The sequence below is a fragment of the Oncorhynchus clarkii genome, chromosome 14 (genome assembly GCF_045791955.1).
Source record: "Oncorhynchus clarkii lewisi isolate Uvic-CL-2024 chromosome 14, UVic_Ocla_1.0, whole genome shotgun sequence".
Classification (NCBI taxonomy): Eukaryota; Metazoa; Chordata; class Actinopteri; order Salmoniformes; family Salmonidae; genus Oncorhynchus; species Oncorhynchus clarkii.
In genome coordinates, this window is record NC_092160.1 from 8,697,501 (window position 1) to 8,725,000 (window position 27,500).

At 44.8% G+C, this 27,500-nt stretch overlaps 1 protein-coding gene across 1 annotated transcript in view; it reads left to right on the top strand.

Moving 5' to 3' along the window:
* LOC139365951 (dystrophin-related protein 2-like) overlaps window positions 1-27,500 on the top strand; it is a 94,869-nt gene that overhangs the window by 22,632 nt on the left and 44,737 nt on the right. Inside the window, exons 3-10 of the mRNA XM_071103014.1 lie at window positions 11,639-11,759; window positions 12,606-12,717; window positions 12,988-13,144; window positions 17,058-17,204; window positions 24,144-24,222; window positions 25,252-25,312; window positions 26,672-26,733; window positions 27,363-27,437. Of these exons, the coding sequence (XP_070959115.1) occupies window positions 11,639-11,759; window positions 12,606-12,717; window positions 12,988-13,144; window positions 17,058-17,204; window positions 24,144-24,222; window positions 25,252-25,312; window positions 26,672-26,733; window positions 27,363-27,437 (814 nt within the window). The remainder of the gene's footprint in view (window positions 1-11,638; window positions 11,760-12,605; window positions 12,718-12,987; window positions 13,145-17,057; window positions 17,205-24,143; window positions 24,223-25,251; window positions 25,313-26,671; window positions 26,734-27,362; window positions 27,438-27,500) is intronic.

Below are 27,500 nucleotides of genomic sequence, written 5' to 3' on the forward strand. Positions count from 1 at the left end.
TGTTCTACAAGTGTGTGTGTTTAGTGTTCTATAAGTTTGTGTGTGTGTGTAGTGTTCTATAAGTGTGTTTGTGTGTGTGTGTGTGTGTGTGTGTGTGTAGTGTTCTATAAGTGTGTGTGTATTGTTCTATAAGTGTGTGTGTAGTGTTCTATAAGTGTGTGTGTGTAGTGTTCTACAAGTGTGTGTGTTTAGTGTTCTATAAGTGTGTGTGTGTGTGTAGTGTTCTATAAGTGTGTGTGTGTGTGTGTGTGTGTGTGTGTGTGTGTGTGTGTGTGTAGTGTTCTATAAGTGTGTGTGTAGTGTTCTATAAGTGTGTGTGTGTAGTGTTCTACAAGTGTGTGTGTTTAGTGTTCTATAAGTGTTTGTGTGTGTGTAGTGTTCTATAAGTGTGTGTGTGTGTGTGTGTGTGTGTGTGTGTGTGTGTGTGTGTGTGTGTGTGTGTGTAGTGTTCTATAAGTGTGTGTGTAGTGTTCTATAAGTGTGTGTGTGTGTAGTGTTCTATAAGTGTATGTGTAGTGTTCTATAGGTGTGTGTGTAGTGTTCTATAAGTGTGTGTGTGTGTGTGTGTGTAGTGTTCTATAAGTGTGTGTGTAGTGTTCTATAGGTGTGTGTGTTTAGTGTTCAATAAGTGTGTGTGTAGTGTTCTATAGGTGTGTGTGTTAAGTGTTCAATAAGTGGGTGTGTAGTGTTCTATAAGTGTGTGTAGTGTTCTATAGGTGTGTGTGTTTAGTGTTCTATAAGTGTGTGTGTAGTGTTCTATAAGTGTGTGTGTGTGTGTGTGTAGTGTTCTATAAGTGTGTGTGTAGTGTTCTATAGGTGTGTGTGTAGTGCATAATCTATTCATCCAGTGAAAAGAGAGGAGGATGAAGTAATAATGAACCTAAAAATAATTATATTAATATATGCCATTTAGCAGACGCTTTTATCGAAAGCGACTTACAGTCATGTGTACATACATTTTACGAATGGGTGGTCCCTGGAGTCAAACCCCCTTCCCTGACGTTACAAGTGCCATGTGTTCTGAGAAAGTTCAGTGTAATGGCGTCTCTGGGGGCCCCAGAAATAAATAGGGGACCGTCAACATGTTTGGAGGGGGCAATGAAACCATTTCCTTCTCTGACTCTTCCTCCTCCATCATGCATAATGTAGCCTAATTGGATCTGAAGTCTTTATATTTAATGTTCCTTCAGCCAAAGACGGCACCCCTCAGTGTGAAATTTAGCTGGAATTAAAGTTTTAACGCAGCGGAGGCCTAAGGGAGGGAAGTAAACCCGCAATCCCACCCTGGGTAACAACCGCTCACTCAGAAAAAAACGAAACAAGCGGGTTAAAATCTGAGTTTCCTTAGTAACCTCACCAGGAAATCTTATCAGAAACCACAGCTCCTGCACAGAACACATTTCTGCATGTTTGCTAAGCATCAGTGGTATATATGCCAGTTCAGTGGGGCTCCGTATTTAATTCCGTCAGTGAGGAGGGAGGCTGGTGTTATCAGGGAGTGACTGGCTGCAGTCATGGGGTTTAATAGCCACTGAAAGAAAGTCGCCACTGCGCCGCTCACCACAGGGGAAACCCTGTCCCAGCTCCACGAGGGAGCAAAAGGGGGCTCAGTTGAAATGTGTGCCCCCTCAGTTTTAGTTTTATGTCCCTTTATAAAAATCGCAAAAAAAAAAAAAGATTAAGTGACACGTTGCCGCAAAATCTAAATCTTCTCTGCACTGTGTCAGCACAATGGACAGTGCTAGCTGCGATGTGTGTAGGGGAGCTATGGAAAGCCACTGAGGTGGTTAGCAATGAATAGGGCTGTTACAGTGACCATATTACCGCCGCACCGGCAGTCATGACCACATTCAAATTCCACGTGACCGTTTAGTCGCGTAATTAGGCTTCAAGCTCTGATGCTGCTGATGGTCATTAGTAGCCTACCAAACTTGCTAACTGCCTGGTACTCAGCACTCTATTGTCCCTCTAATCACTCTGACATCAATGCAAATGTTTTCAAAAATAAAATCAATCACTTCATGAGAGCCCATGAGCTCATGTTGCGCAACATTTCTATAGGCTATGCAATTGTGTGAGAAAACAGAGTTTTGATTACCTCTATTAAAAAGAGGAGGATGCCATTAGCTTTCTATAGACTAGGCCTACTATATTTATTTATCAGCTTTCCTAATATTAAGGTCATTTCTTTGCTTTACAACCGGAGTATAGCCTGCCTGGCTGGTATGAAAATGAACCACGGGAAAAGCGTCTTCCATTCGCTATTTAAGTGCATAGATGACATACTTTTCCGCACCCCTGTTCTGAGATAGGTGCATTATAATGGTCCATTCTAAATCAAAACTAATTTCAAACATATTATTTAGTATATGTAAGACAACACTAAATTAAGAATAGTCTGGTGATTATTTTAGCCTATCAACGATGGTCATCAATGATGTATTATCAATAATAATGCCCAGCGTGTTCAGTAAGGCAAGAAACAGAGAATGCTTTTTTAAAAACTTTTTCAAATCCTAGTCGCACACCTCATGTAGCCTAGCCCATAGACCTATATGTTTTGATAAGGTTTGTGTCACAACTAAAGTGGACAAATAACTTCTTAAAATTAAGCACATTAATCTGCTTTACAACCGGTGTAGTGCCTAAGAGACAATTTATGCTTGATCCGAAAATGTGGTCGGAGGCGGTGTATGGATGGCGTGATGTAATTGCGGAGCACCCGGACGCACGCAGAGGCCAAATTGAGCTCCGTACCGCATTGTCGTGTGCCTCTCAAATTTTGTAATTTTGCGTAGGGCTCAGTATTGCTCCGCATTGACATGATTGGTTGACGGTAGGTGAGGGCGCTAGGTCCTGTATAAACACAAACTCACTTCCTTGACAACTTTCTTCACAACAGCTCTGCGCTACTCTGTAAAGCGGAAAAAGTATGATTGCCCAGACTTCTGCAGAGGCCATATCATCGTAAATGCTACATGCCAATGCAGATGTTGGATTGACCATGCAGCGCCTTTCACTGGCAAACAAATGTCAAATTTGGGGAAGATAATTTTCACCAAATAAATGCACCTTCATAATAAAGCATTACAAGCATAATCACATCTGTGTTAACTTTTGAGAACGGTGTTTTCCCGCTAATTTATTGCATTTTGGAACATTCACGCTCAAAGCCTACTGCCGTGTGTGATTTTTTTGCGCTTATAATGTGAAGAAACAGCCTAATAGTTGATCAACATTTTAAGCTAAACGTTCTGACCTGTTGCATCAGGCTCATTGCTTTTTTATGCTAGTGGTTGTATTAATTTGGGATCTATCGCATCCCACAACTATCCAAGAGTATGTTTGCAATATTTATTTATTGCACAGAAGGACAAGTTGACCAATATAATAGGTCAACTTTTGTACTATGGGGGATAGTAGATTGACATAGGCTAGTGCTTTTGCTGTTCGTTAGGCCTACTCATCTTGTTGGCTGACGAAAGTAGGCTAAATGTAGACAGTTATTCTAACATCTTCAATATGCGCCTTGGAATTCAATGAGAGGGAGGCTCGCAATTGCATCTGTCTTCACTTGTAGCCTACATCTTAGCTGAGATACGTCTCAGAAGGGCCCGATCATGTGATGGACATTGGCTAATAAGAATTTAGATATCTGAGAGCGCCATGTGAGTGAGAGGTGTTTTGGAGCATGACAGAGAGAAGGGAATTATAATTATTATATTAATTCCAAGGGAACAATGGCCACTTAGGCTGCAAAAGGCATGGGTTTTCTAGGGGGCATTACAGCCACACAAGGGGGAAGCTGCTGAGAAATTCGAGGTCTGGTGAGAATATTATCAAGTGCTTATCTAATTGTGAATGAGAGACTGATGAAGTGTGTGCAACCTGGACAAGAAACAAATCAAATCACAGTTTATTTGTCACGTGCGCTGAATACAACAGGTATGCTTACTTACAGGCTCTAACCAATAGTGCGGAGAAAGAAAAGTATGTGTGTGTGTGTGTGTGTGTGTGTGTGTGTGTGTGTGTGTGTGTGTGTGTGTGTGCGTGTGTGCGTGCGTGCGTGTGTGTGTGTGTTAGTAGGTAAGTAAAGAAATAAAACAACAGTAAAAAGACATTTGAAAATAAGAGTAGCAAGGCTATGTACAGACACCGGTTAGTCAGGCTTATTGAGGTAGTATGTACAGTACATGTGGGTATGGTTAAAGTGACTATGCATTTAAGTAGCGTAAAAAGAGGGGGTTGACGGGTGGTGGGACTCAATTCAGATAGCCCGGTTAGCCAATGTGTGGGAGCACTGGTTGGTCGGGCCAATTGAGGTAGTATGTACATGAATAGTTAAAGTGACTATGCATATAAGATAAACAGAGAGTAGCAGCAGTGTAAAACAGGGGTTGGGGGGGGGGGGGGATAGTCCGGGTAACCATTTGGTTACCTGTTCAGGAGTCTTATGGCTTGGGGGTAAAAACTGTTGAGAAGCCTTTTTGTCCTAGACTTGGCACTCCGGTACCGCTTGCCATGCCGTAGTAGAGAGAACAGTCTATGACTGGGGTGGCTGGGGTCTTTGACAATTTTCAGGGCCTTCCTCTGACACCACCTGGTATAGAGGTCCTGGATGGCAGGCAGCTTTGCCCCAGTGATCTACTAGGCCGTACACACTACCCTCTGAAGTGCCTTGCGGTCGGAGGCTGAGCAATTGCCGTACCAGGCAGTGATGCAACTGGTCAGGGTGCTCTCGATGTTGCAGCTGTAGAACCTTTTGAGGATCTCAGGACCATGCCAAATCTTTTTAGTTTCCTGAGGGGGAATAGGCTTTGTCGTGCCCTCTTCATGACTGTCTTGGTGTGTTTGGACTATTCTAGTTTGTTGTTGACACCAAGGAATTTGAAGCCCTCAACCTGCTCCACTACAGCCCCGTCGATGAGAATGGGGACGTGCTCGGTGCTCCTTTTCCTGTAGTCCACAATCATCTCCTTAGTCTTGGTTACGTTGAGGGATAGGTTGTTATTCTGGCACCACCCGGCCAGGTCTCTGACCTCCTCCCTATAGGCTCGTCATTGTCGGTGTTCAGGCCTACCACTGTTGTGTCGTCAGCAAACTTAATGATGGTGTTGGAGTCGTGCCTGGCCATGCAGTCGTGGGTGAACAGGGAGTACAGGAGGGGACTGAGCACGCACCCCTGGGGATCTCCAGTGTTCAGGATCAGCGTGGCAGATGTGTTTCTACCTACCCTCACCACCTGGGGGCGGCCCGTCAGGAAGTCCAGGATCCAGTTGCAGATGTGTTTACTCCCAGGTTCCTTAGCTTAGTGATGCGCTTTGATGGTACTATGGTGTTGAACGCTGAGCTGTAGTCAATGAATAGCATTCTACATAGGTGTTCCTTTTGTCCAGGTGGGAAAGGGCAGTGTGGAGTGCTATAGAGATTGTATCATCTGTCGATCTTTTGGGCGGTATGCAAATTGGAGTGGGTTTCTGGGATAATGGTGTTGATGTGAGCCATCACCAACCTTTCAAAGCACTTCATGGCTATGGACGTGAGTGCCATGCGTCTGTAGTCATTTAGGCAGGTTGCCTTAGTGTTCTTGGGCACATGGACTATGGTGGTCTGCTTGAAGCATGTTGGTATTACAGACTCAATCAGGGACATGTTGAAAATGTCAGTGAAGACACCTGCCAGTTGGTCAGCGCATGCCCAGAGCACACGTCCTGGTAATCCATCTGGCCCCACAGCCTTGTGAATGTTGACCTGTTTAAAGACCTTACTCACGTCGGCTACGGAGAGCTTGATCACACAGTCGTCCGGAACAGCTGATGCTCTCATGCTTGCCTCAATATTGCTTGCCTCGAAGCGAGCATAGAAGTGATTTAACTCGTCTGGTATGCTCGTGTCACATGGCAGCTCGCGGCTGTGCTTCCCTTTGTAGTCTGTAATAGTTTGCAAGCCCTGCCACATCCGACAAGCGTCGGAGCCGGTAGAGAATGATTCAATCTTAGCCCTGTATTGACGCTTTGCCTGTTTGATGGTTCGTCGCAGGGCATAGCGGGATTTCTTGTAAGCTTCCGGGTTAGAGTCCCGCACCTTGAAAGCGGCAGCTCTACCCTTTAGCTCAGTGCGAATGTTGCCTGTAATCCATGGCTTCTGGTTGGGGTATGTACGTACAGTCACTGTGGGGACGACGTCCTCAATGAACTTATTGATAAAGCCAGTGACTGATGTGGTGTATTCCTCAATGTCATCGGAAGAATCCCGGAACATGTTCCAGTCTGTGATAGCAAAATAGTCCTGTAGTTTAGCATCTGCTTCATCTGACCATTTGTTTTATAGACCGAGTCACTGGTGCTTCCTGCATTAGTTTTTGCTTGTACGCAGGAATCAGGAGGAAAGAGTTTACCGGATTTACCAAATGGAGGGCAGGGGAGAGCTCTGTACGCATCTCTGTGTGTGGAGTACAGGTGATCTAGAATTGTTTTCCCTCTGGTTGCACATTTAACATGTTGATAGAGATTTGGTAGAACTGATTTAAGTTTCCCTGCATTAAAGCCACTAGGATCGCCGCCTCTGGGTGAGTGGTTTCCTGTTTGCTTATTTCCTTATACAGCTGACTGAGTGCGGTCTTAGTGCCGGCAACTGTATGTGGTGGTAAATAAACAGCCACAAAAAGTATAGCTGAGAACTCTCTAGGCAAGTTGTGTGGCCTGCAATTTATCATAATATACTCTACTTCAGGCGAGCAAAATCTAGAGACTTCCTTAGATTTCGTGACCATCTGTTGTTTACAAATATACACAGAGCGCTCCCCCTGGTCTTACCGGAGTGTGCTGTTCTATCCTGCTGATGCAGCGTGTATCCCGCTAGCTGAATATCCATGTCGTCATTCAGCCACGATTCCGTGAAACATAGGATATTACAGTTTTTCATGTCCCGTTGATAGGATATTCGTGATCGTACCACGTCTAGTTTATTGTCCAATGATTGCATGTTGGCGAGTAATATTTATGGTAACGGCAGTTTCCTAGTTGTCTTCTGCGGGTCCGGACGAGGCATCCGGCTCTTTGTCCTCTGAGTAGCTTCCTTTTGCGAATAATTGGGATGTCTGCCCTGTGGGGTGTTTGGAGAATATCGTGTGAGTCCTGCTTGCTGCTGCTGTTGTTGTTGTTGTTGAAAAAATCTTTGTCTAACCCGAGGTGACTGATCGCTCTCCTGATATCTAGAAGCTCTTTTCTGCCGTAAGATACGGTTGTAGAAACATTAGTACAAAATAATTTACAAATATTGCAAAAAAAAACCCACATAATAGCACAATTGGTTAGGAGACCGTAAGACGGCGGCCATCTCCTCCGGCGCCATTTTCTCAAAGTTCAAGCCCTTCATTCAACTCTTTTCAAATCGTCATTAGAGTTGCATCGTGCAGTCTTAGAATGCATTAAACATCTAGACATACAGTACCAGTCAAAAGTTTGGACACACCTACTCAATCCAGGGTTTTTCTTTATTTTTTATTTTTTTTGTAGAATAATAGTGAGGACATCAAAACTATGAAATAACACATATGGAATCATGTAGTAACCAAAAAAGTGTCCAGGGTATTTCCCCTCTAGTTACATGTTTAATATGCTGGTAGACATTTGGTCAAACGGATTTAAGTTTCCCTGCATGAAATTCCCCGGCTACTAGGAGTGCCGCCTCTGGGTGAGCACTCCTTCTTGTTTGCTTATGGCGGAATACAGCTTGTTCAATGCTGTCTTAGTGCCAGCCTCTGACTGTAGTGGTACGTAAACAGCTACGAAAAATACAGATGAAAACTCTCCAGGTAGATAGTGTGGTATACAGCTTATCATGATATATTCTACCTCAGGAGAGGAATAGATCGAGACTTCCTTAGATATTGTGCACCAGCTGTTATTTACAAAAATACATAGTCTGCCGCCTCTTGTCTTACCAAACACCATGGAACCACACAGCCGTCATACCGCTCAGGAAGGAGACATGTTCTGTCTCCTAAAGATGAACGTACTTTGGTGCGAAAAGTGCAAATTAATCCCAGAACAACAGCAAAGGACCTTGTGAAGATGCTGGAGGAACCGGTACAAAATTATTTATATCCACAGTCAAACGAGTCCTATATCGACATAACCTGAAAGGCAACTCAGTAAGGAAGAAGCCACTGCTCCAAAACCGCCATAAAAAAGCCAGACTACGGTTTGCAACTGCATATTGGGACAAAGATCGTACTTTTTGGAGAAATGTCCTCTGGTCTGATGAAACAAAAATAGAACTGTTTGGCCATAATGAACATTGTTATATTTGGAGGAAAAAAGGGGAGGCTTTCAAGCCGAAGAACATCATCCCAACTGTGAAGCACGGGGGTGGCAGCATCATGTTGTGGGGGTGCTTTGCTGCAGGAGGGACTGGTGCACTTCACAAAATAGATGGCATCATGTGGAAAATCAGACATCAGTCAGGAAATTAAAGCTTGGTCGCAAATAGGTCTTCCCCAAGCATCAAAATGGCTTAAGGACAAAGTCAAGGTATTCGAGTGGCCATCACAAAGCCCTGACCTCAATCCTATAGAACATTTGTGTGCAGAACTGAAAATGCGTGTGCGAGCAAGGAGGCCTACAAACCTGACTCAGTTACACCAGCTCTGTCAGGAGGAATGGGCCAAAATTAACCCAACTTATTGTGTGAAGCTTGTGGAAGGCTACTCGAAAACGTTTGACCCAGGTTAAACAATTTAAAGAGTGTATGTAAACTTCTGTCCCACTAGGAATGTGATGAAAGAAATAAAAGCTGAAATAAATAATTCTCTTTACTATTATTCTGACATTTCACATTCTTAAAATAAAGTGGTGATCCTAACTGACCTAAGACAGGGAATTTTTACTAGGACTAAATGTCAGGAATTGTGGAAAAAAACTGTATTTGGCTAAGGTGTATGTAAACTTAGTAAGTAAAAATACTTTAAAGTACTACTTAACTAGTTTTTTGGGGTATCTGTACTTTACTATTTATATGTTTGACAACTTTTCATTCACTTCACTACATTCCTGAAGAAAATTATGTACTTTTTACTCCATACATTTTCCCTGACACCCCAAAATACTCGTTACATTTTGAATACTTAGCACATAAGGAAAATGGTCCAATTCACGCACTTGTCAAGACAACATGATTATTGCTACTGCCTCTGATCTGATGGACTCACTAAACACAAATGCTTCATTTGTAAATTATGTTTGCCCCTGGCTATCCGTACTTAAAACAAATAATAATAATTGTGCCGTCTGGTTTGCTTAATATAAGCAATTTGAAATTATTTATACTTTTACTTTTGATACTTAAATATATTTTTGCAATTATATTTTCTTTTTATACTTAAGTATATTTAAAACCAAATACTTTTCAACTTTTACTCAAGTAATATTTTACTGGGTGACATTCACTTTTACCTGAGCAATTTTTCTTTGAGGTATCTTTACTTTTACTCAAGTATGACAGTTGGGTACTTTTTCCACCACTGGCTATATTAAATGGATTTATTAGACTTTTTAAAATGTAGATGTTCCAAAGTTCTACATCAGTAGCTTGTAGGCTATGCTTGGAAGCCAGGAGATGCTAAATGTGTTTATGCTAATTAACGGTCAATTACCGTGAGAACGCAGTTATTTGCTTGACAATCACCAGCTGACAAAATGTCATGACCGCCATATCCCTAGATATGACTCTTGTAGTAGGCTAAGTGAATAACGTGATATGCCTCCGTCTGTAATATTCTATTTTGATTTATAATGGTGGAGTCAAGTTTACAGTTGACGCTGCTTTGCTTTCCTGACGCCCCACGACTACAGAGTTAGCTTCTTAGCTAGCTATAAAAATTGTTAGTGTTATTAGCCTTAGTCTATTTAACTAGCTCAAACCAGCTAATCTGCCACTGCTACGATGGATATCAAAAATTGGCTTCGCCAAGGTACCCAAACAAAATCAAAAGGAGAAAGCGAGCGATTGGCAGCAACAGCCGTATCAAACCACCGAGGCCGCTGCCAAGCCCTGCAGCGATGATGATGTCGAGCTCCAGCTAGCTCAGCGTGCAAGAGCCTACCTACCCTTCCACAAGCGTCGCCAGGATAATGGCTCCACAGCTTCCTCCACCTCCAACTCTTCCTGACAATATCTGAACAGAGGAGCCAGCCCAGGTTAGCCTAGAATCCTACCCTAGCCGCAGGTTTTCTGTCCAAAAACGTTCATTTAATAGCAACTGGTTCATAGGAAGAGAGTGGCTGGAATACTCGGTGACTGCAGAATTCAATATAATTCCAATGCAAGAACCCAAATGACGCCCCTGGGTATAGCTACATATCAGTATGTTTCATCATAGAAATAAATACATTCTATTATGGGTTTCTTGGTAGCCTTTTGGTTTTCGTTGTGTAAATGGAACTGTACGTATCGGAAACGTGTTTATGGTGGGCTGGCGTTGCTTAATTGATTAGGTGGGTCGAATTTGATCCACAGAAGTGCATTGGGTCATTTCACAACGTGTTGCTGTACTCATAAGCGGCATGGTTTTCCATGTTTGATGCTGGCCTATAGGTCCATTTACACAGACAGCTGTGCATGGCTGTATCTCACGGTAGTAGGCTGTAGGCTATTTGGATCTCCATTCGCTTTTTGTTTTACTGCGTTTCTTACTGTTAATGTAACTAGCCTAAATATATAAAATATTGAGTTGCACCCCCATTTGCCATCAGAGCAGCCTCAGTTTGTCAGGGCATAGACTCTACAAGGTGTCGAACGCGTTCCACAGGGATGCTGGCCCATGTTGACTCCAATGCTTCCCACAGTTGTGTCAAGTTGGCTGGATGTCCTTTGGGTGGTGGACAATTGTTGATACACCCGGGAAACTGTTGAGTGCGAAAACCCCAGCAGCGTTGGAGTTCTTGACACACTCAAACCGGTGCACCTGGCACCTACTACCATACCCCGTTCAAAGGCACTTTAATATTTGTCTTGCTTGTGTGGATTTAACAGGTGACATCAATAAGGGATCAAAGCTATCACCTGGATTCACCTGGTCAGTCTACGTCATGTTCTTAAAGTTTTGTACAGTCAGTGTATTTCTCTTTAGTTTAATAACGTACTAATATATAGGCTCAAGTTTTTACCTAGCATAAGTTGAGTGGTGAATGGAGATTAGCTGTTGAGGACTAGAGAGTCTGGTTGACACTGCCGGTCCATAGGCCCACGGGATTCTCTGTGACGTCCTAAATGGCACCCTATTCCCTATAAAGTGTATTACTGTTTAACCAGAGCCGTATGGGACAGCCTATGAGTCATTAATTCCACTAGGCAGCTGGGTTGGTATCTAGGTCTGCAGCAGAATAATGTGCATGTACAGCACAGAGACTATATAGTACAGTTCAGCACAGAGACTATATAGTACAGACTGACAGCTAGGCAGTCCTATGTGGCCCTCTGCAAGTTGCTCCTCACTGTGTGTGTTCATGTATGCAAACTGATGTCTGTGTGTGTGTATATTGTACAGTATGTGTTATAACGAGCCTATGCATGTTGTTTGCATGTGATTGAACCATGCTTTCATGTCTCTGTGGGCTCCTGTCCTGTCTGTCTCCAGGTATTCATGGAGGATGTCAAGTCTCGGGGGCCGTTCATCTACTCTGTGCTGGAGTCTGCGCAGGCCTTCTTGGCACAGCACCCCTTCCAGGAGCCTGAGGAGACGCTGCCCGACGGAAAAGGTCTGCCCACCCACCCCAAAACCGTGTCAAATGACAACCTACATATGCAGGATCTTAATTTGAGCTAGTTTGCTACAGGAGGAAAATAATCCTGCAGCAACAGGAAATGTTAATTATTATGTGGATTATAATTGATGGAAATGTTTTGTAGCGGTTGATGCATTTTTTGTTAGGGTAAATCAAGTCGGACATTTTAAAGTGGAAAGTACAAACTTTAGAAGCCATTTTAAACCTGAATACACTCCAAGTTTGCAACAAAAGAGTCACCAACAAAAGAGTGATCAAATTAAGATCCTACATCTGTAGGTGCCAATCCTCCCCATACCACCCCACCCTGCCACCCTGCCACACACACCAAAACCAGACCTGAGCAGTGAGAACAGAGAGAGATAGGGAGTTCAGTAAGTTGATCTCCAGCAGTTGTGTATCCACCATTAGGTCTGATTAGCAGCTACCTGTCCTGCTGTATCAGAGTGGATCAGAGAATGTATGTTTGGGGAGAGCAGTTGGGTCGGGACCAATTAGCCCAGTTCACACCATCTGGTCAAATCAATAATGCAGCATGCTAGGCTGTTTCTGCCCCCACTCTCCTTCCCTCCCTTCCTCGCCCTCCCCCAACCAACATCCTCTTGCTCTCCACCACTGGTGGCACGCATGGGGAAAAGATGGGGTGAACTCTCCCTGTTTCTCTGCCCCCAACAAGATATTTCCCACAGTTTCTCCTATCCAACTGTTTCTTTCTACTGATGTTTGCACCAATTGGGGCTTACACTCTCTTTGCCTGCCTACCCAATCCCTCACCCTGCTCTCCTGCTCCCCCCTCTTCATCCCCTCCTCCTCCTCCAGAAGTGTCTCCGAGGAAGCGGATCCTGAACGTGAGTCGTTCAGTGTGGAAGCAGGCCAACGTGGCCAGTGACCTGTGGGAGAAGCTGACTGCCCGCTGCGTGGACCGACACAGGTCAGATATGCGGCACAGGCCCACTCCACTGGGCTACAATACACCCATGATTCTGGGTTTTCGATTGGCTAGAGATGTTTTTACCGTGCCTGTACTCAAATATCATTGGGTCTTTATTTTGACAGCATCAAGGAAAATACTATGGCCGAAATAAGGTTAGGGTTGGTGTGTTGCTCAGGTATTAGGGTGATGTTTTGCTTTAGTGGTAAAACTGCATACGACAATGTATAAAACAACTGTAGAAGTTAAAGTATTCTGTCTGTGTCCAAGGCACATGGAGCGGACCCTGGAGCGCCTGCTGCAGACCCAGGCAGCCATGGAGGAGCTGGCGGTGGCCCTAGAACAGGCTGAGGGGGTCCGGGATGCATGGGAGCCTGTAGGGGACCTCTTCATCGACTCACTGCAGGACCACATCGATGCCACCAAGGTAAGCATGTATGTGTGCGTCTCAAATATTAAGCAAGCTGTCTGCTTCAAATAAAAGCTGGGTTTGTGCGTGTGCGTGTGCGTTTGGGTGTGCGTGTGCTTGTGTGTGTGTGTGAGTGAGTGTATGTGTACTGTGCTCCTCACCACCAGGGCCAGACAGAATCTGCAGATATCAGATCTCAAATCAAAGTGATTTGAAATATAAAATACCTGTGGAATCGACACAGATTAAATAGTGCCTGAAACATGAATAGATCCATCTTTATTGCTTAGATATGGAGACAATGCTGTGAAGATATTGATAAGAAAACTGTCTAGAAGATTCCCTCTAGCTACGCTCGCTAATCTGTTAGCTGTGAAGAGGCTCCTCCACTCTGCTGGCTAGATGGCTGTTACTTCACTGTAATTATGGAAGATCTGTCTCTCTATCCCTCTGCTCTCTTAGCTTTGTTTCTGTTAGTATTGACTCAGTGTTCCTGGGCGACATGATTTGATTTTTAATTAATTTATTATGATCTTATTAGTGGTTAAGTCTTGCATCTTCAGGACGTGTGTGCCACATGGGCTTATAAGACACTGTATTTGCAGAAGCAAAATGTAATTATTATATATACAGTACCAATCAAAAGTTTAGACACACCTACTCATTCAAGGATTTTTCTTATTTTTTAAAAACTATTTTCTACATTGTAGAATAATAATGAAGACATCAAAACTATGACATAACACATATGGAATCATCTAGTAACCAAAAACGTGTTTAACAAATCAAAATATTTTTTATATTTGCAATTCTTCAAAGTAGCCATCCTTTGTTTTGTTGACAGTTTTACACACTCTTGGCATTCACTCAACCAGCTTCATGAGGAATGCTTTTCCAACTGTCTTGAAGGAGTTCCCACAGATGCTGAGCACTTGTTGGCTGCTTTTCCTTCACTCTGCGGTCCAACTCATCCCAAATCATCGCAAATGGGTTGAGGTCAGGTGATTGGAGACCTTTACACAGCCTGGAGATGTGCTTTTGGTCACTGTCCTGTTGAAAGAAAAATGATAGTCCCACTAAGCCCAAACCAGATTGGATGGCATATCGCTGCAGAATGCTGTGGTAGCCATGCTGGTTATGTGGTCCTTAAATTCTAAATAAATCCTGACTGTGTCACCAGCAAAGCACCCCCACGCCGTCACACCTCCTCCTCCATGCTTCACGGTGGGAATCACACATGCGGAGTTCAACCATTCACATACTCTGCGTCTCACAAAGATTGGAACTAAAAAATTGAACTCATCAGACCAAAGGACAGATTTCCACCTGTCTATTGTCCATTGCTCATGTTTCTTGTTCCAAGCAAGTCTCTTCTTCTTATTGGTGTCCTTCAGTAGTGGTTTCTTTGCAGCAATTCGACCATGGAGGCCTGATTCACGCAGTCTCCTCTGAACAGTTGATGTTGAGATGTGTCTGTTACTTGAACTCTGTAAAGCATTTATTTGGGCTGCAATTTCTGAGGCTGGTAACTGTAATGAACTTATCCTCTGCAGCAGAGGTAACTCTGGGTCTTCCTTTGCTATGCCTGTCCTCATGAGAGCCAGTTTCATCATAGCGCTTGATGAAAGTTGCAGTCGCAAATGTTCCGGATTGACTGACCTTCATGTCTTAAAGTTATGATGGACTGTCATTTCCCTTTGCTTATTTGAGCTGTTCTTGCCATAATATGGACTTGGTCTTTTACCAGATAGGGCTATATTCTGTATACCACCCCTACCTTGTCACAACACAACTGATTGGCTCAAATGCATTAAGAAGGAAGAAATTCTACAAATTTACTTTTAACAAGACACACCTGTTAATTGAAATGCATTCCAGGTGAGAACCTCATGAAGCTGGTTGAGAGAATGCCAAGAGTGTGCAAAGCTGTCATCAAGGCAAAGGGTGTCTACTTTGAAGAATCTAAAATCTAAAATATATTTTGATTTGTTTAACACTTTTCTGGTTACTACATGATTCCATATGTGTTATTTCATAGTGTTGTTATCTTCACTATTATTCTACAATGTAGAAAATAGTAAAAATAAAGACAAAAGGCTGGATAAGGGCTGAAAAGGGCTGTACAGGCTGTATCCAGACATTCCACATTGCGTCTTGTAAGAACAGCCCTTAGTCGTGGTGTATTGGCCATATACAACACCCCCCCGGGGCTTAAATATATCATCTTTTACTGTTTACTGGTTTGCTGTTTCGCGAAATGCACTTTAAATAAATTGTGACTTGATTTGAAAGGGCACAGACCTGTGCAAAATATACTGTAAACCTCATTATAATTTAGCTGTATGAACCCTAAATAGAAACTTTTCTTCCCAACGATGTGTGTTGTAAGAAGATAACTGTGCCTCATTTAGTTGAATAAACTAACGTTAAATATTAACCTCCTTATAACATGCTTTTTTCAGAAAAGTTTCAAATTTAATTACCTTGCCTGATTGTTATGAGGTTTATGGTAAGCCTTTCCTTCCGACAAGTCTGTGCTCCTTTGCCACCGTAAATGTCACACTCAGTGTGTTTCAGTGTCTTTATGTACACAATTCATTTGTTTCAGAGAAAGTGTTACTTTCTATCTTTCTCCTACATTCATTCTCCCAAACGGACAGCCAACTAAGCCGACAACAGCAGGCAGTGCATTGAGTCAATAGCCAGTGACATGTTGATATGACAGAGTTCCCTCAGTTGATTGGCTGATGTTGAATCCCCAGCCAGTTATTTGTTTAGTTGTTAAGTCACAATGATCATGTCAATGTTTGCCTTGCTGTCAGTGCCAGCACATGTTCCTCCTTTTTCTATGTCTCCAGGGCAGGCATTCCAGCAGGCTTTGTCTGTCTGTGGTGTACACACACACACACACACACGCACACACGCACGCACGCACGCTCTCTCTCTCTCTCTCTCTCTCTCTCTCTCTCTTCTCTGTCTCTCTTTCTCTCTCTCTTATCTCATGTTTTTGTCATGAGGCTGCAGCACAGACACCATTAACTTGATATAACTACAGCACTGTGTGCGCACACACACACTCACTCATCCCTTAGATCGTTAGTGCTGTTTTGGCTGGGTTGATCTGACTCTTAAGTTGCGTAAGCCATGAAGGGTCCCTGTTGTATCTCTCCCTTGGTGATGGTGTTTGTGCGGGCAGCAGCTCCAATACTAGGTCCACAGTCCACACAGCCATATAACAGAGTGAGTCTAATGCCATTAAACTCAGTCAACTTGGGGAAAGGAATTGGGCATGCATTGTGAATTTTTTATTATTTGATGAATGTTATGAACCAAATTTCAATTGATTTCTATAATTTACTGAGTTGAAAACCCTACCATGTGTGTGTGTGTGTGTGAGGTGTATGTGCCTCTCCCTCTCTAATTCTCTCTCTATTTCCTCCCTTTCCCTCTCTAATTCACTCTCTATTTCCTTCCTCTCCCTCTCTAATTCACTCTCTATTTCCTCCCTCTCTAATTCTCTCTCTATTTCCTTCCTCTCCCTCTCTAATTCTCTCTCTATTTCCTCCCTCTCTAATTCTCTCTCTATTTCCTTCCTCTCCCTCTCTAAAACTCTCTATCTAATTCATCCCTCTCCCTCTCTAATTCACTCTCTATTTCCTTCCTCTCCCTCTCTAATTCTCTATTTCCTCCCTCTCTAATTCTCAATTTCCTCCCTCTCCCTCTCTAATTCTCTATTTTCTCCCTCTCCCTCTCTAATTCTCTCTCTATTTTCAACCTCTCCCTCTCTCATTTTCTCTCAATTTCCTCCCTTTCCCTCTTTCTTATTTGCTCTCTTTCTCCCTCACCTTCCTTTTTCTCTCATTTCCCCTTCCTCTCTTTTCTCCTTCTACATCTCTCTCCTTCCTTCTCCCTCCCTCTCTCCCACCTCCAGTTGTTTAAGGAGGAGCTAACTCAGGTGAAGGAAGGCATGAAGCACATCAATGACCTGGCTCATGAGCTGGCCATTTCTGATGTCCATTTGTCCATGGACAACGCCCACTCCCTGGAGCACCTCAACAGCCGCTGGAAACTACTGCTGGTAACTTGACCTGAACCTCCCCACAACCACTTCCCTCAATCTCCCCATAACCTTCCCACAACCTCCCCACAACCACCTCCCTCAACCTCCCCATAACCTTCACACAATCTCCCCACAGCCACCTTCCGTCCATACAACCTCTCCACAGCATCACCTTGACTTCCACCCAACCAGTCGATAACATTATCTCAACTGAAAACCTTAACTTTACCCTCAATCTTTCTTCAAACTACCCTCACAATTTCCCGTAAACCTCCCCTCAACCTCCCCACAACATCACCTCAACATGGCCTCAGAATCCCTTCAACCTCCCCATAATACCCTTGCTGGTAACGTTTTAAATGATTGACTTCACTTCACATCTGTGGTAATTGCACATCCTCAACCTTCTCACAACATCTCTTCAACCTCCATACCACCACTCCCCCTTTAATAACCTGGTCTTCCATGGCTCACTTCATCTGTGGTCATCTCACAAGACATCTCAAATCAAGGTGTACATGTGGGAACGTGTGTGTCTGAGCAAGTGGGAAGTCATTAACGTCTGTAGAAATGTACGTAAATGTTAAGTTGTCTATTGTCTTTGTCTATTTATGCTTTTGTGTTGGAAGAAAAATAAAATCTTACAAAAAAGAAAGGCTTACCTGCAAGCTCTCCTCAACAGTGCAGTACAAATATCTATATCAAAACCATCCCAAATCAAATACCATCTGATCGAGTTTCTGACCGAGTTTCTTGCAGTATGGTTCAGTAGTAAAGTGAGAGGCTACAACAGTCTGTGGGTTTAGGCTTAGCTGCAGCTTTGCCCTAGCCAATCTTGTGATTGCATCATTTTAGAGAGGATGCAACAAATGATGCCTTTTGTCTCCAGAGTGAAACCTATTGGATTGTTCTGAGGGGAAAATGGTGAGGATGACAGGAATCAGCAAAGAAGGCAAAGAAGGCTTTTCTCTCTCCTCTGCTCCCTGTGTGTTGCTCTTTCTCCTCTGCTCCCTGTGTTGCTCTTTCTCCTCTGCTCCCTGTGTTGCTCTTTCTCCTCTGCTCCCTGTATGTTGCTCTTTCTCTCCTGCTCCTTGTGTATTACTCTTTCTCCCCTGCTCCTTGTGTGTTGCTCTTTCTCCCCTGCTCCTTGTGTTGCTCTTTCTCCCCTGCTCCCTGTATGTTGCTCTTTCTCTCCTGCTCCTTGTGTGTTGCTCTTTCTCTCCTGCTCCTTGTGTGTTGCTCTTTCTCCCCTGCTCCTTGTGTTGCTCTTTCTCCCCTGCTCCCTGTATGTTACTCTTTCTCTCCTGCTCCTTGTGCGTTGTTCTTTCTCTTCTGCTCCTTGTGTGTTGCTCTTTCTCTCCTGCTCCTTGTGTGTTGCTCTTTCTCTCCTGCTCCTTGTGTGTTACTCTTTCTCCCTTGCTCCCTGTATGTTGCTCTTTCTCTCCTGCTCCTTGTGTGTTGCTCTTTCTCCCCTGCTCCCTGTGTGTTGCTCTTTCTCTCCTGCTCCTTGTGTGTTGCTCTTTCTCTCCTGCTCCTTGTGTGTTACTCTTTCTCCCCTGCTCCCTGTATGTTACTCTTTCTCTCCTGCTCCTTGTGTGTTGCTCTTTCTCTCCTGCTCCTTGTGTGTTGCTCTTTCTCTCCTGCTCCTTGTGTGTTACTCTTTCTCCCCTGTTCCCTGTATGTTACTCTTTCTCTCCTGCTCCTTGTGTGTTGCTCTTTCTCCCCTGCTCCTTGTGTGTTACTCTTTCTCCCCTGCTCCCTGTATGTTACTCTTTCTCTCCTGCTCCTTGTGTGTTACTCTTTCTCTCCTGCTCCTTGTGTGTTGCTCTTTCTCCCCTGCTCCTTGTGTGTTGCTCTTTCTCCCCTGCTCCTTGTGTGTTGCTCTTTCTCCCCTGCTCCTTGTGTGTTGCTCTTTCTCTCCTGCTCCTTGTGTGTTGCTCTTTCTCCCCTGCTCCTTATGTGTTGCTCTTTCTCTCCTGCTCCTTGTGTGTTGCTCTTTCTCTCCTGCTCCTTGTGTGTTGCTCTTTCTCCCCTGCTCCTTGTGTGTTGCTCTTTCTCGCCTGCTCCTTGTGTGTTACTCTTTCTCTCCTGCTCCCTGTATGTTACTCTTTCTCTCCTGCTCCTTGTGTGTTGCTCTTTCTCCCCTGCTCATTGTGTGTTGCTCTTTCTCTCCTGCTCCTTGTGTGTTGCTCTTTCTCTCCTGCTCCTTGTGTGTTGCTCTTTCTCCCCTGCTCCTTGTGTGTTGCTCTTTCTCCCCTGCTCCCTGTATGTTACTCTTTTCTTGCTCTGTCTCTCTTGTCCTTTCTCTTACTGTCTCTCTCAATTCAATAATTCTATTCAGTGATTAGTCTGTCTTCCGTTGCCAAAGTAAGAACACAGAAACCTATTGAACGCCGCCCCCCTCTCTCTCCCTCTCGCTCTCCTCTTCCCCTCATTCTCCTGTTGAATAATGTGATGCTAAATCCCTGTCATTTGAATAACATCATATGTTGCTGCTGCTGCTCTCTCTGCTGTGACACAGACGTAATGCATTTTTCTTTAAGGCTGATACTCTAATATTTTTGGTCTTGAATAATTTAGTAATTCCGCTGCAAACCTCCGTTAGCCTAGTAGTCTAGCGGTAGTGGAGATAGATGGTAGTACGCTGCAGAGTTGGCACCGACATCTCCTTGCAGCATTCCAACTGCTCCAAATTAGTCTGAAGCAATCTGCGTAGGCTTGAGTGCATCCTGCCTTATTCATTTGGGCGAGCCAGTGTGCACAGCCGTGTGTATGTTGAGCAATGGCAATGTTTTCCTCTCCATAATGCTAACTTCTCATCTCAGCTCGTTGGGCTTGCTTGTCCTTGAAGTGCCTCGGGATAACTGTGCCTTGTTCTATCTCACTCTCTTTCTCAGTGTGATTGGCAGGGCCAGCTCCAGGCATAAGTGACATAAGTGGCCGCTTAGCGCCCCCAGCACTAAGGGGCCCCCGACCCAAAAAACGATAAATATATTTATATATATACTACTGGTCAAAAGTTTTAGAACACCCACTCGTTAAAGAGTTTTTCTTGATTTTTACTATTTTCTACATTGTAGAATAATAGTGAAGACATCAAAAAGCACATATGGAATCATGTAGTAACCAAATACGTGTTAAACAAATCAAATAGCCACCCTTTGTTTTGTTGACAGTTTTACACACTCTTGGCATTCTCTCAACCAGCTTCACCTGGAATGCTTATCCAACAGTCTTGAAGGAGTTCCCACATATGCTGAGCAGTTGTCGGCTGCTTTTCCTTCACGCTGTGGTCCGACTCATCCCAAACCATCTCAATGGGGTCGGGGGAGTGTGGAAGCCAGGTCATCTGAGGCAGCACTCCATCACTCCCCTTACACAGCCTGGAGGTGTGCTGGGTCAGTGTCCTTTTGAAATACAAATGATAGTCCCACTAAGCTCAAACCAGATGGGATGGCGCATCTCTGCAGAATGCTGTGGTAGCCATGCTGGTTAAGTGTGCCTTGAATTCTAAATAAATCACAGACAGTGTCACCAGCAAAGCACACCAACACCATAACTCCTTCTACTCCATGCGTTACAGTGGGTACCACACATGCGGAGATAATCCATTCACGCACACTGCGTCTCACAAAGACAGTGGTTGGAACCAAAAAATCTCAAATTTGGACTACAGACCAAATGACACATTTTCACCTGTTTAATGTCCATTGCTCATGTTTCTTGGCCCAAGCAAGTCTCTTCTTATTGGTGTCCTTTAGTAATGGTTTCTTTGCTTTGCAGCAATTGGACCGTGAAAGCCTGATTCATGCAGTCTCCTCTGAACAGTTGATGTTGAGATGTGTCTGTTACTTGAACACTGTAAAGCATTTATTTGGGCTGCAATTTCTGAGGCTGGTAACCCTAATGAACTTATCCTCTGCAGCAGAGGTAACTCTGGGTCTTCCTTTCCTGTGGCGTGAGAGCCAGTTTCATCATAGTGCTTAATGGTTTTTGTGACTGCACTTGAAGAAACTTTCAAAGTTCTTGACATTTGCCATATTGACTGACCTTCATGTCTTAAAATAATGATGGACTGTCGTTTCTCTTAGCTTATTTGAGCTGTTCTTGCCATAATATGGATTTGGTATTTTACCAAACAGTGCTTGTTGGCTGCTTTTGACTGGAATTGTATATACAAAAGTATGTGGACAACCCATCAAATTAGTGGATTCGGCTATTTCAGCCACACCCGTTGCTGACAGGTGTATAAAAACGAGTACATAGCCATCCAATCTCCTTACTGAAGAGCTCAGTGACTTTCAGCGTGGCTTCGTTGCAACAAGTCAATTCCTCAAATTCCAGCCCTGCTAGAGCTGCCCCGGTCAACTGTAAGTGCTGTTATTGTGAAGTGGAGACGTCTAGGAGCAACAACGGCTCAGCCGCGAAGTGGAAGGCCACACAAGCTCACAGAATGGGACTGCTGACTGCTGAAGCGCATAAAAATGGTCTGTCCTCGGTTGCAACACTCATTACCAAGTTCCAAACTGCCTCTGGAAGCAACGTCAGCACAAGAACTGTTCATCTGGAGCTTCATGAAATGGGTGTCCATGGCCGAGCAGCCCCACATAAGCCTAAGATCTCCATGTGCAATGCCAAGCGTCAGGCTGTAGTAGTATAAAGCTCGCCGCCATTGGATTCTGGAGCAGTGGAAATGGGTTCTCTGGAGTGATGGATCACGCTTCACCATCTGGCAGTCTGACGGACGAATCTTGGCTTGGCGGATGCCTGGAGAACGTTACCTGCCCGAATGCAGAGTGCCAACTGTAAAGTTTGGTGGACGAGGAATAATGGTCTCTGGCTATTTTTCATGGTTCAGGCTCCTTAGTTCCAATGAAGGGAAATCTAAACGCTACAGTATACAATGACATTCTAGATGATTCTGTGCTTCCAACTTTGTGGTAACAGTTTGGGGAAGGCCCTTTCCTGTTTCGACATGAGAATGCCCCTGTGCACAAAGCGAGGTCCATAAATGGTTTGTCGAGATCTGTGTGGAAGAACTTGACTGGCCTGCACAGAGCCCTGACCTCAACCCCATCGAACACCTTTGGTATGAATTGCAACGCCGACTGCAAGCCAGTCCTAATCGCCCAACATCAGTGCCCGACCTCACTAATGCACTTGTTGCTGAATGGAAGCAAGTCCCCGCACCAATGTTCCAACATCTAGTAGTGGAAAGCCTTCCCAGAAGAGTGGAGGCTGTTATAGCAGCAAAGGGGGGATCAACACCATATTAATACCCATTATTTTGGAATGAGATGTTCGACGAGCAGGTGTTCACATACTTTTGTTCATGTGGTGTATACACTGAGTGTACAAAACATTAGAAACACCTGCTCTTTCCATGACATAGACTGACCAGGTGAATCCAGGTGAAAGCTGTGATCCCTTATTGATGTCACCTTCAAACAGTGTAGATGAAGGGGAGGAGACGGGTTAAAGAAGGATTTTTAAGTCTTGAGACAATTCAGACATGGATGAATGGGCAAGACAAAATATTAAAGTGCCTTTGAACTGGATATGGTAGGTAGCAGGTGCTCGGCGCAAAGGTTTGAGTGTGTCAAGAACTGCAACGCTGCTGGGTTTTTCACGCTCAACAGTTTCCCGCGCGTGTCAAGAATGGTCCAAACACCCAAAAGGACATCCAGTGAACTTGACACAACTGAGGGAAGCATTGGAGTCAACATGGGCCAGCATCCCTGTGGAACGTTTTCGAGATCTTGTAGCGTCCATGCCTGATGAATTCATGCTGTTCTGATGTCAAAAGGGGGGTGCTAGTCAATATTAGCAAGGTAATCCTAATGTTTTGTACATTCAGTGTATATAATTTTTTTTTTAGGAATTCAGTCTGGGTCTCGACTTACTGTTGAGAGTTAGAATAGTAGAATACACACAGTGCAATGTTTTTTATTTGGCTGTGCAGTAGTTTTTGTCTTGTTATGTCAGTCACTGACAGTCACTCAATTAGCATGTCAGCTAACAATTTTTAGATTGGTAAATTAGTCTAGCCAGCAATCTATATTTGTAGTAATCACGCACGGCAGGTATCCAGGGGTCCCCTATTGATTCTGTTAGTCACTCTCACTCCGATATCATTAACATGGTAAGTCTTGGCAAAATGTGTAGAATTGTAGCTTTAATACATACATTTTTCTCTACGCCAACAAGAGGGCCACTAAAATGTTTTACCCACGAGGTAGGGGAGCCCCCCAAACAATTCTCGCTTAGGGCCCCAAAAGGCCAGGGCCGGCCTTGGTGAGTGGATTTAGCGCCCTTTGTTTGTGGAGCTGTTTCGACTTCCTCTGACAATGATTTACATGCTGAATCGAATACCTTGTAAATAAACCAGGATTAGTCCTCAACAAATCCCTTTTGGGACAGCCACATCGACAAAAACACACCGTACAGAGACAATGAATGGCACACCTTATTTTCATGAACTCAAATCCCTCTCGCTTGTTGACACACACCCCCACACCTCCATTCCGATACACAGCTTACTGTGAAATGACTGTCCTCATGTAAAAAGAGCCTAACAGATCGGAGTGGATTCAGTGTCGTCTTTCCCTACTCGATGCTCTTCAAAGGGCTGTGGCAAGGTGGCAGGGGAGGTGTGTCAATGTTTACATTTTTCCCATAGCCCTATCTAACTGCCAAACGAAGGATGAGGAGAAGAGGAGGGAGGGAGATGTCTGTGTGTGTTTGTAGCGGGTGTGAGATGAGATAAAGACGGTTCCGTTATTCTCTTTGATTCTTTTGATCAAATGTAATTGAATTTTGCCCGTGCTGTGTTTGCGTGTGTGTTTGTGTGCGTGTTTGTGTATAATGTAAATGTGTGTGTGTTTGTGTGTATAATTCAATGTCATGTAAATGTGTGTATGTGTGTGTAATGTAATGTAAATGTATGTCTCCTCGCAGGGCTCCATTGAAGAGCGTCTGAAGCAGCTGCAGGATGCCCATAGAGACTTTGGTCCTGGATCCCAGCACTTCCTCTCCAGTAAAGGCCCCTCCACATTCATTAGAAGCTGGTGCCGGGTGCTGTGATGCTCTGTGCCACGCTGTGCTATGCCTGTATAGTGGCTGGGGGCAGGATGGGGGTGGGATGTTGAAAATGCGGATGGGGGGGGGGGGGGGGTTAGAACATGGTTGGTCACAGTGTGAGGCTGTGTGTGTGACTGTGTTGCCTGGGTCGTGTGACGAGGGGGCAGGCTTTGTACCTTGAGCCCCCACTGAGTCACAGCAGCAGTATTGTGTGTCTGTGCTCAGTCACGTGTGAGTGTGTGTGTGTGTGTGTGTGTGTGTGTGTGTGTGTGTGTGTGTGTGTGTGTGTGTGTGTGTGTGTGTGTGTGTGTGTGTGTGTGTGTGCGTGCTGCTCTGTGATGGTGGTGGTAGTAAAAGGGAACCCCTACTGTCCTCGATTCCCCCCCATCCAGCTCTGCTGTGTCAGCACTGTCATGCTTCTGGGGCTGATCTCTTTATCCCTGCCAGGAATGTGTGTGTGTGTGTGTGTGTAGCTGCCTCACTGTGTTCATTGTGACGGTGTCCTTGTGTGTGTGTCTCCCTTAACTTCCCAGCCATTCCAGTCTAGCCTATTCCATTCCCAGCTAGCTTACCCCTGTAGTTTACTGCTAAAATGCTACATTGAATGGGTCTTGTCAATATTCCTCCTCCGTCTCCCATATATCCCATTAGCCTTTGCAAACAACCTCATCCTCTCTGAGACTGGACACAAAAGGCTGCTTTTCCCTTCATTCAACTGTAGCTCACCTGTTATGTGATGCAGCTCTCCCTCTGTGGTGCCTGAATGTTCACAGACGGTCTGGGTTGATGCAGGTCATGCCCTAAATGGCACCCTTTCCCCCTATTTAGTGCACTATACCCATAGGGCCCTGGTCAAAAGTTGTCCACTAAATGCACTAAATAGGGAGTAGGGTGCCATTTGGGACATGAACATGGTCAGTGGTTATGTGCAAATGGCTTTTCATGCTTGATGTGCCTCAGCAATTGATTTCCTCCTCACTTTCAGGTTCAGTGCAGATACCCTGGGAACGCGCCATCTCTCCAAACAAAGTGCCCTACTACATCAAGTAAGTCCAACTGCGTGTGTGTGTGTGTGTGTGTGTGTGTGGGGGGGGGTCTGTGTATGTATGTGTATGTGTATGTGTAGTACATTAAGTCCAACTGGGGGACATGAGTGCAGACAGTCCGAAAGTGTGTGGAGAAAAAAGGTCTTTAGGTCGTTGTTGAGAAAAGACATTCACTTTGCTTGAGATGGCAGTATTGAGTTACCTGGAGAGAACACATTCATACTAAGGTATCCCTCGGAGAACAGTACTGAACAGAGTTAAGCCCCTTCCCCGACCTCTTATTTATTCATCAAACCTCCATCCTCCCTGGTTGGGCTGTGTTTATCTTTCAGCTCTGAGGTGTGTGTGTGGGGGGTTGTCGGTGTGTGTGCATCCATCCATACACGTGTGCGCACATGTGTACTGTGTGTGTGTGTGTGTGTGTGTGTGTGTGTGTGTGAGTGTGAGTGTGTGCGCCTTGTACGCGTGAGTGTGTTTTGTCAGCGTATCTCTTTTACAAATGAGTTTATTTATTTTCTTAATCACTGCTGTTAGCCCTGGTGGGCCCCGTTTGGCCTCTTTGCTGCCCCGTTTGCCACCCCCCCCCCAGCCCCAGTAGCCCCCACTCCCTGTGCTGCCTGATAATTCCTTATGGGCTGTGTAATTGTGCCACTGGAGGGGAATATCTGATGGGCCCTCTGTCGGGCACCTAATCGATTCCAACAGTCTCACACAGGTAATAATGAGCGCTGGTGGTGAAGTGGCCCCGGGGTCCTGGCAAACTTCCTGCTCGGGGCTCGCTCATTTATTTCACTGTGCTCGTCATTTATTTATTGGCTATCTTTTTCTCCCCTATATATTTTCCTTTTCCTGCGCTGCGCTGCTCCATGTAGCAGTTGCTGGCAGGGATTTGGGTTGAGTGCTCAGATAGGTTGTCTGTTTAATGAAGTGTAGAGACAGTAGCAGCTCTCTGTGTGAAGCCGCTTACATGGTTGCCGTAGCTCCGTCAGAGCAGTAGGGTGAAGCAGTAGTAGCAGCTGGTACACAGTGAAGGGTGAGGAGTGACCGTAGTGGAACATTGGTCCTACTGCCTTGTTGTTGCTGTGTGTCTGAGCTTTGCAGGTTCATAAACTCATAATTAGATACAACTCTGTCTACTTTCTCCCTTGTTACACTGTACCTGTCTCTCTATTCCTCCTCCTCTCTACACTATCCTCTGCCCCCCCCACCCTCTCTCTAAATTCTTCTTCTTTCTCTTTGCTCTTTGTTTCTTTTTCCTCTTCTCTAACTACTTTACTCGTTCCTCCTGTAACTCTGTCCTCCTTTGCTCTCCACCTCTCTCCTCTCCCCTCTCCCCTCTCCCTTCCTCAACTCCCTCAGCCATCAGGGCCAGACGACATGCTGGGATCATCCAAAAATGACGGAGCTGTACCAGGCACTGGGTAAGACAGAGACAATTAAAGAGTTCCCCTCTCTGAGCTTTTTCCACTTGGCCCTCACCGGCCATCTCCAGAGGGGCCTCGCCACCGTCATCCCGTACCTCTTTAAGGCCCTGTATTTCAGACACCCCCGAGATGGACGACACTGGTCTCCTTAACCTGCGGGACCAATTTCCCGGCTCTGTGATTAGCTATTTCCTGCATTTAAATTAATTGTGATTAAATGGCATCGGATTCCTATTATTAATGGGATCTGCCAGGGGGGTTGTCCACACACACACACACACACGTTGAGATGCTATCAGGGATGGAGGTAGCGGAATTATGTAGCAACATGGCCCCTGCTAATGACTCACTGATGGACTGTTACATGTGGGGAGAATGAGGGCAGATGAGGGGTGGTCTGTCTCATCTGGAGGAAGACAGTAGGAGGGGAGAAGGATGGAGAGAGGGAGAGAGACAGAGAGAGAGAGAGAGAGAGAGAGAGAGAGAGGTGAGCAAGAGAGAGGGACGGAAGAGTAGAAGGGGGTAGAAAGGGGGTTTGTTTTCTCTCTTGTCCTCATCCTCTGATCTTCTCTTTTTCATTTTTTCCCTCCCTCCCTCCCTTGTTCCCTCCCTCCCTCCCTCATTAGCGGATCTAAACAACATCAAGTTCTCAGCGTACCGGACGGCCATGAAGCTGCGGCGGGTGCAGAAGGCTCTGAGATGTACGTATTGTGTTTTCAAACCTCATTCATTGGGTGAGAAAGCTGGAGCTCCAGAGCAGTGTG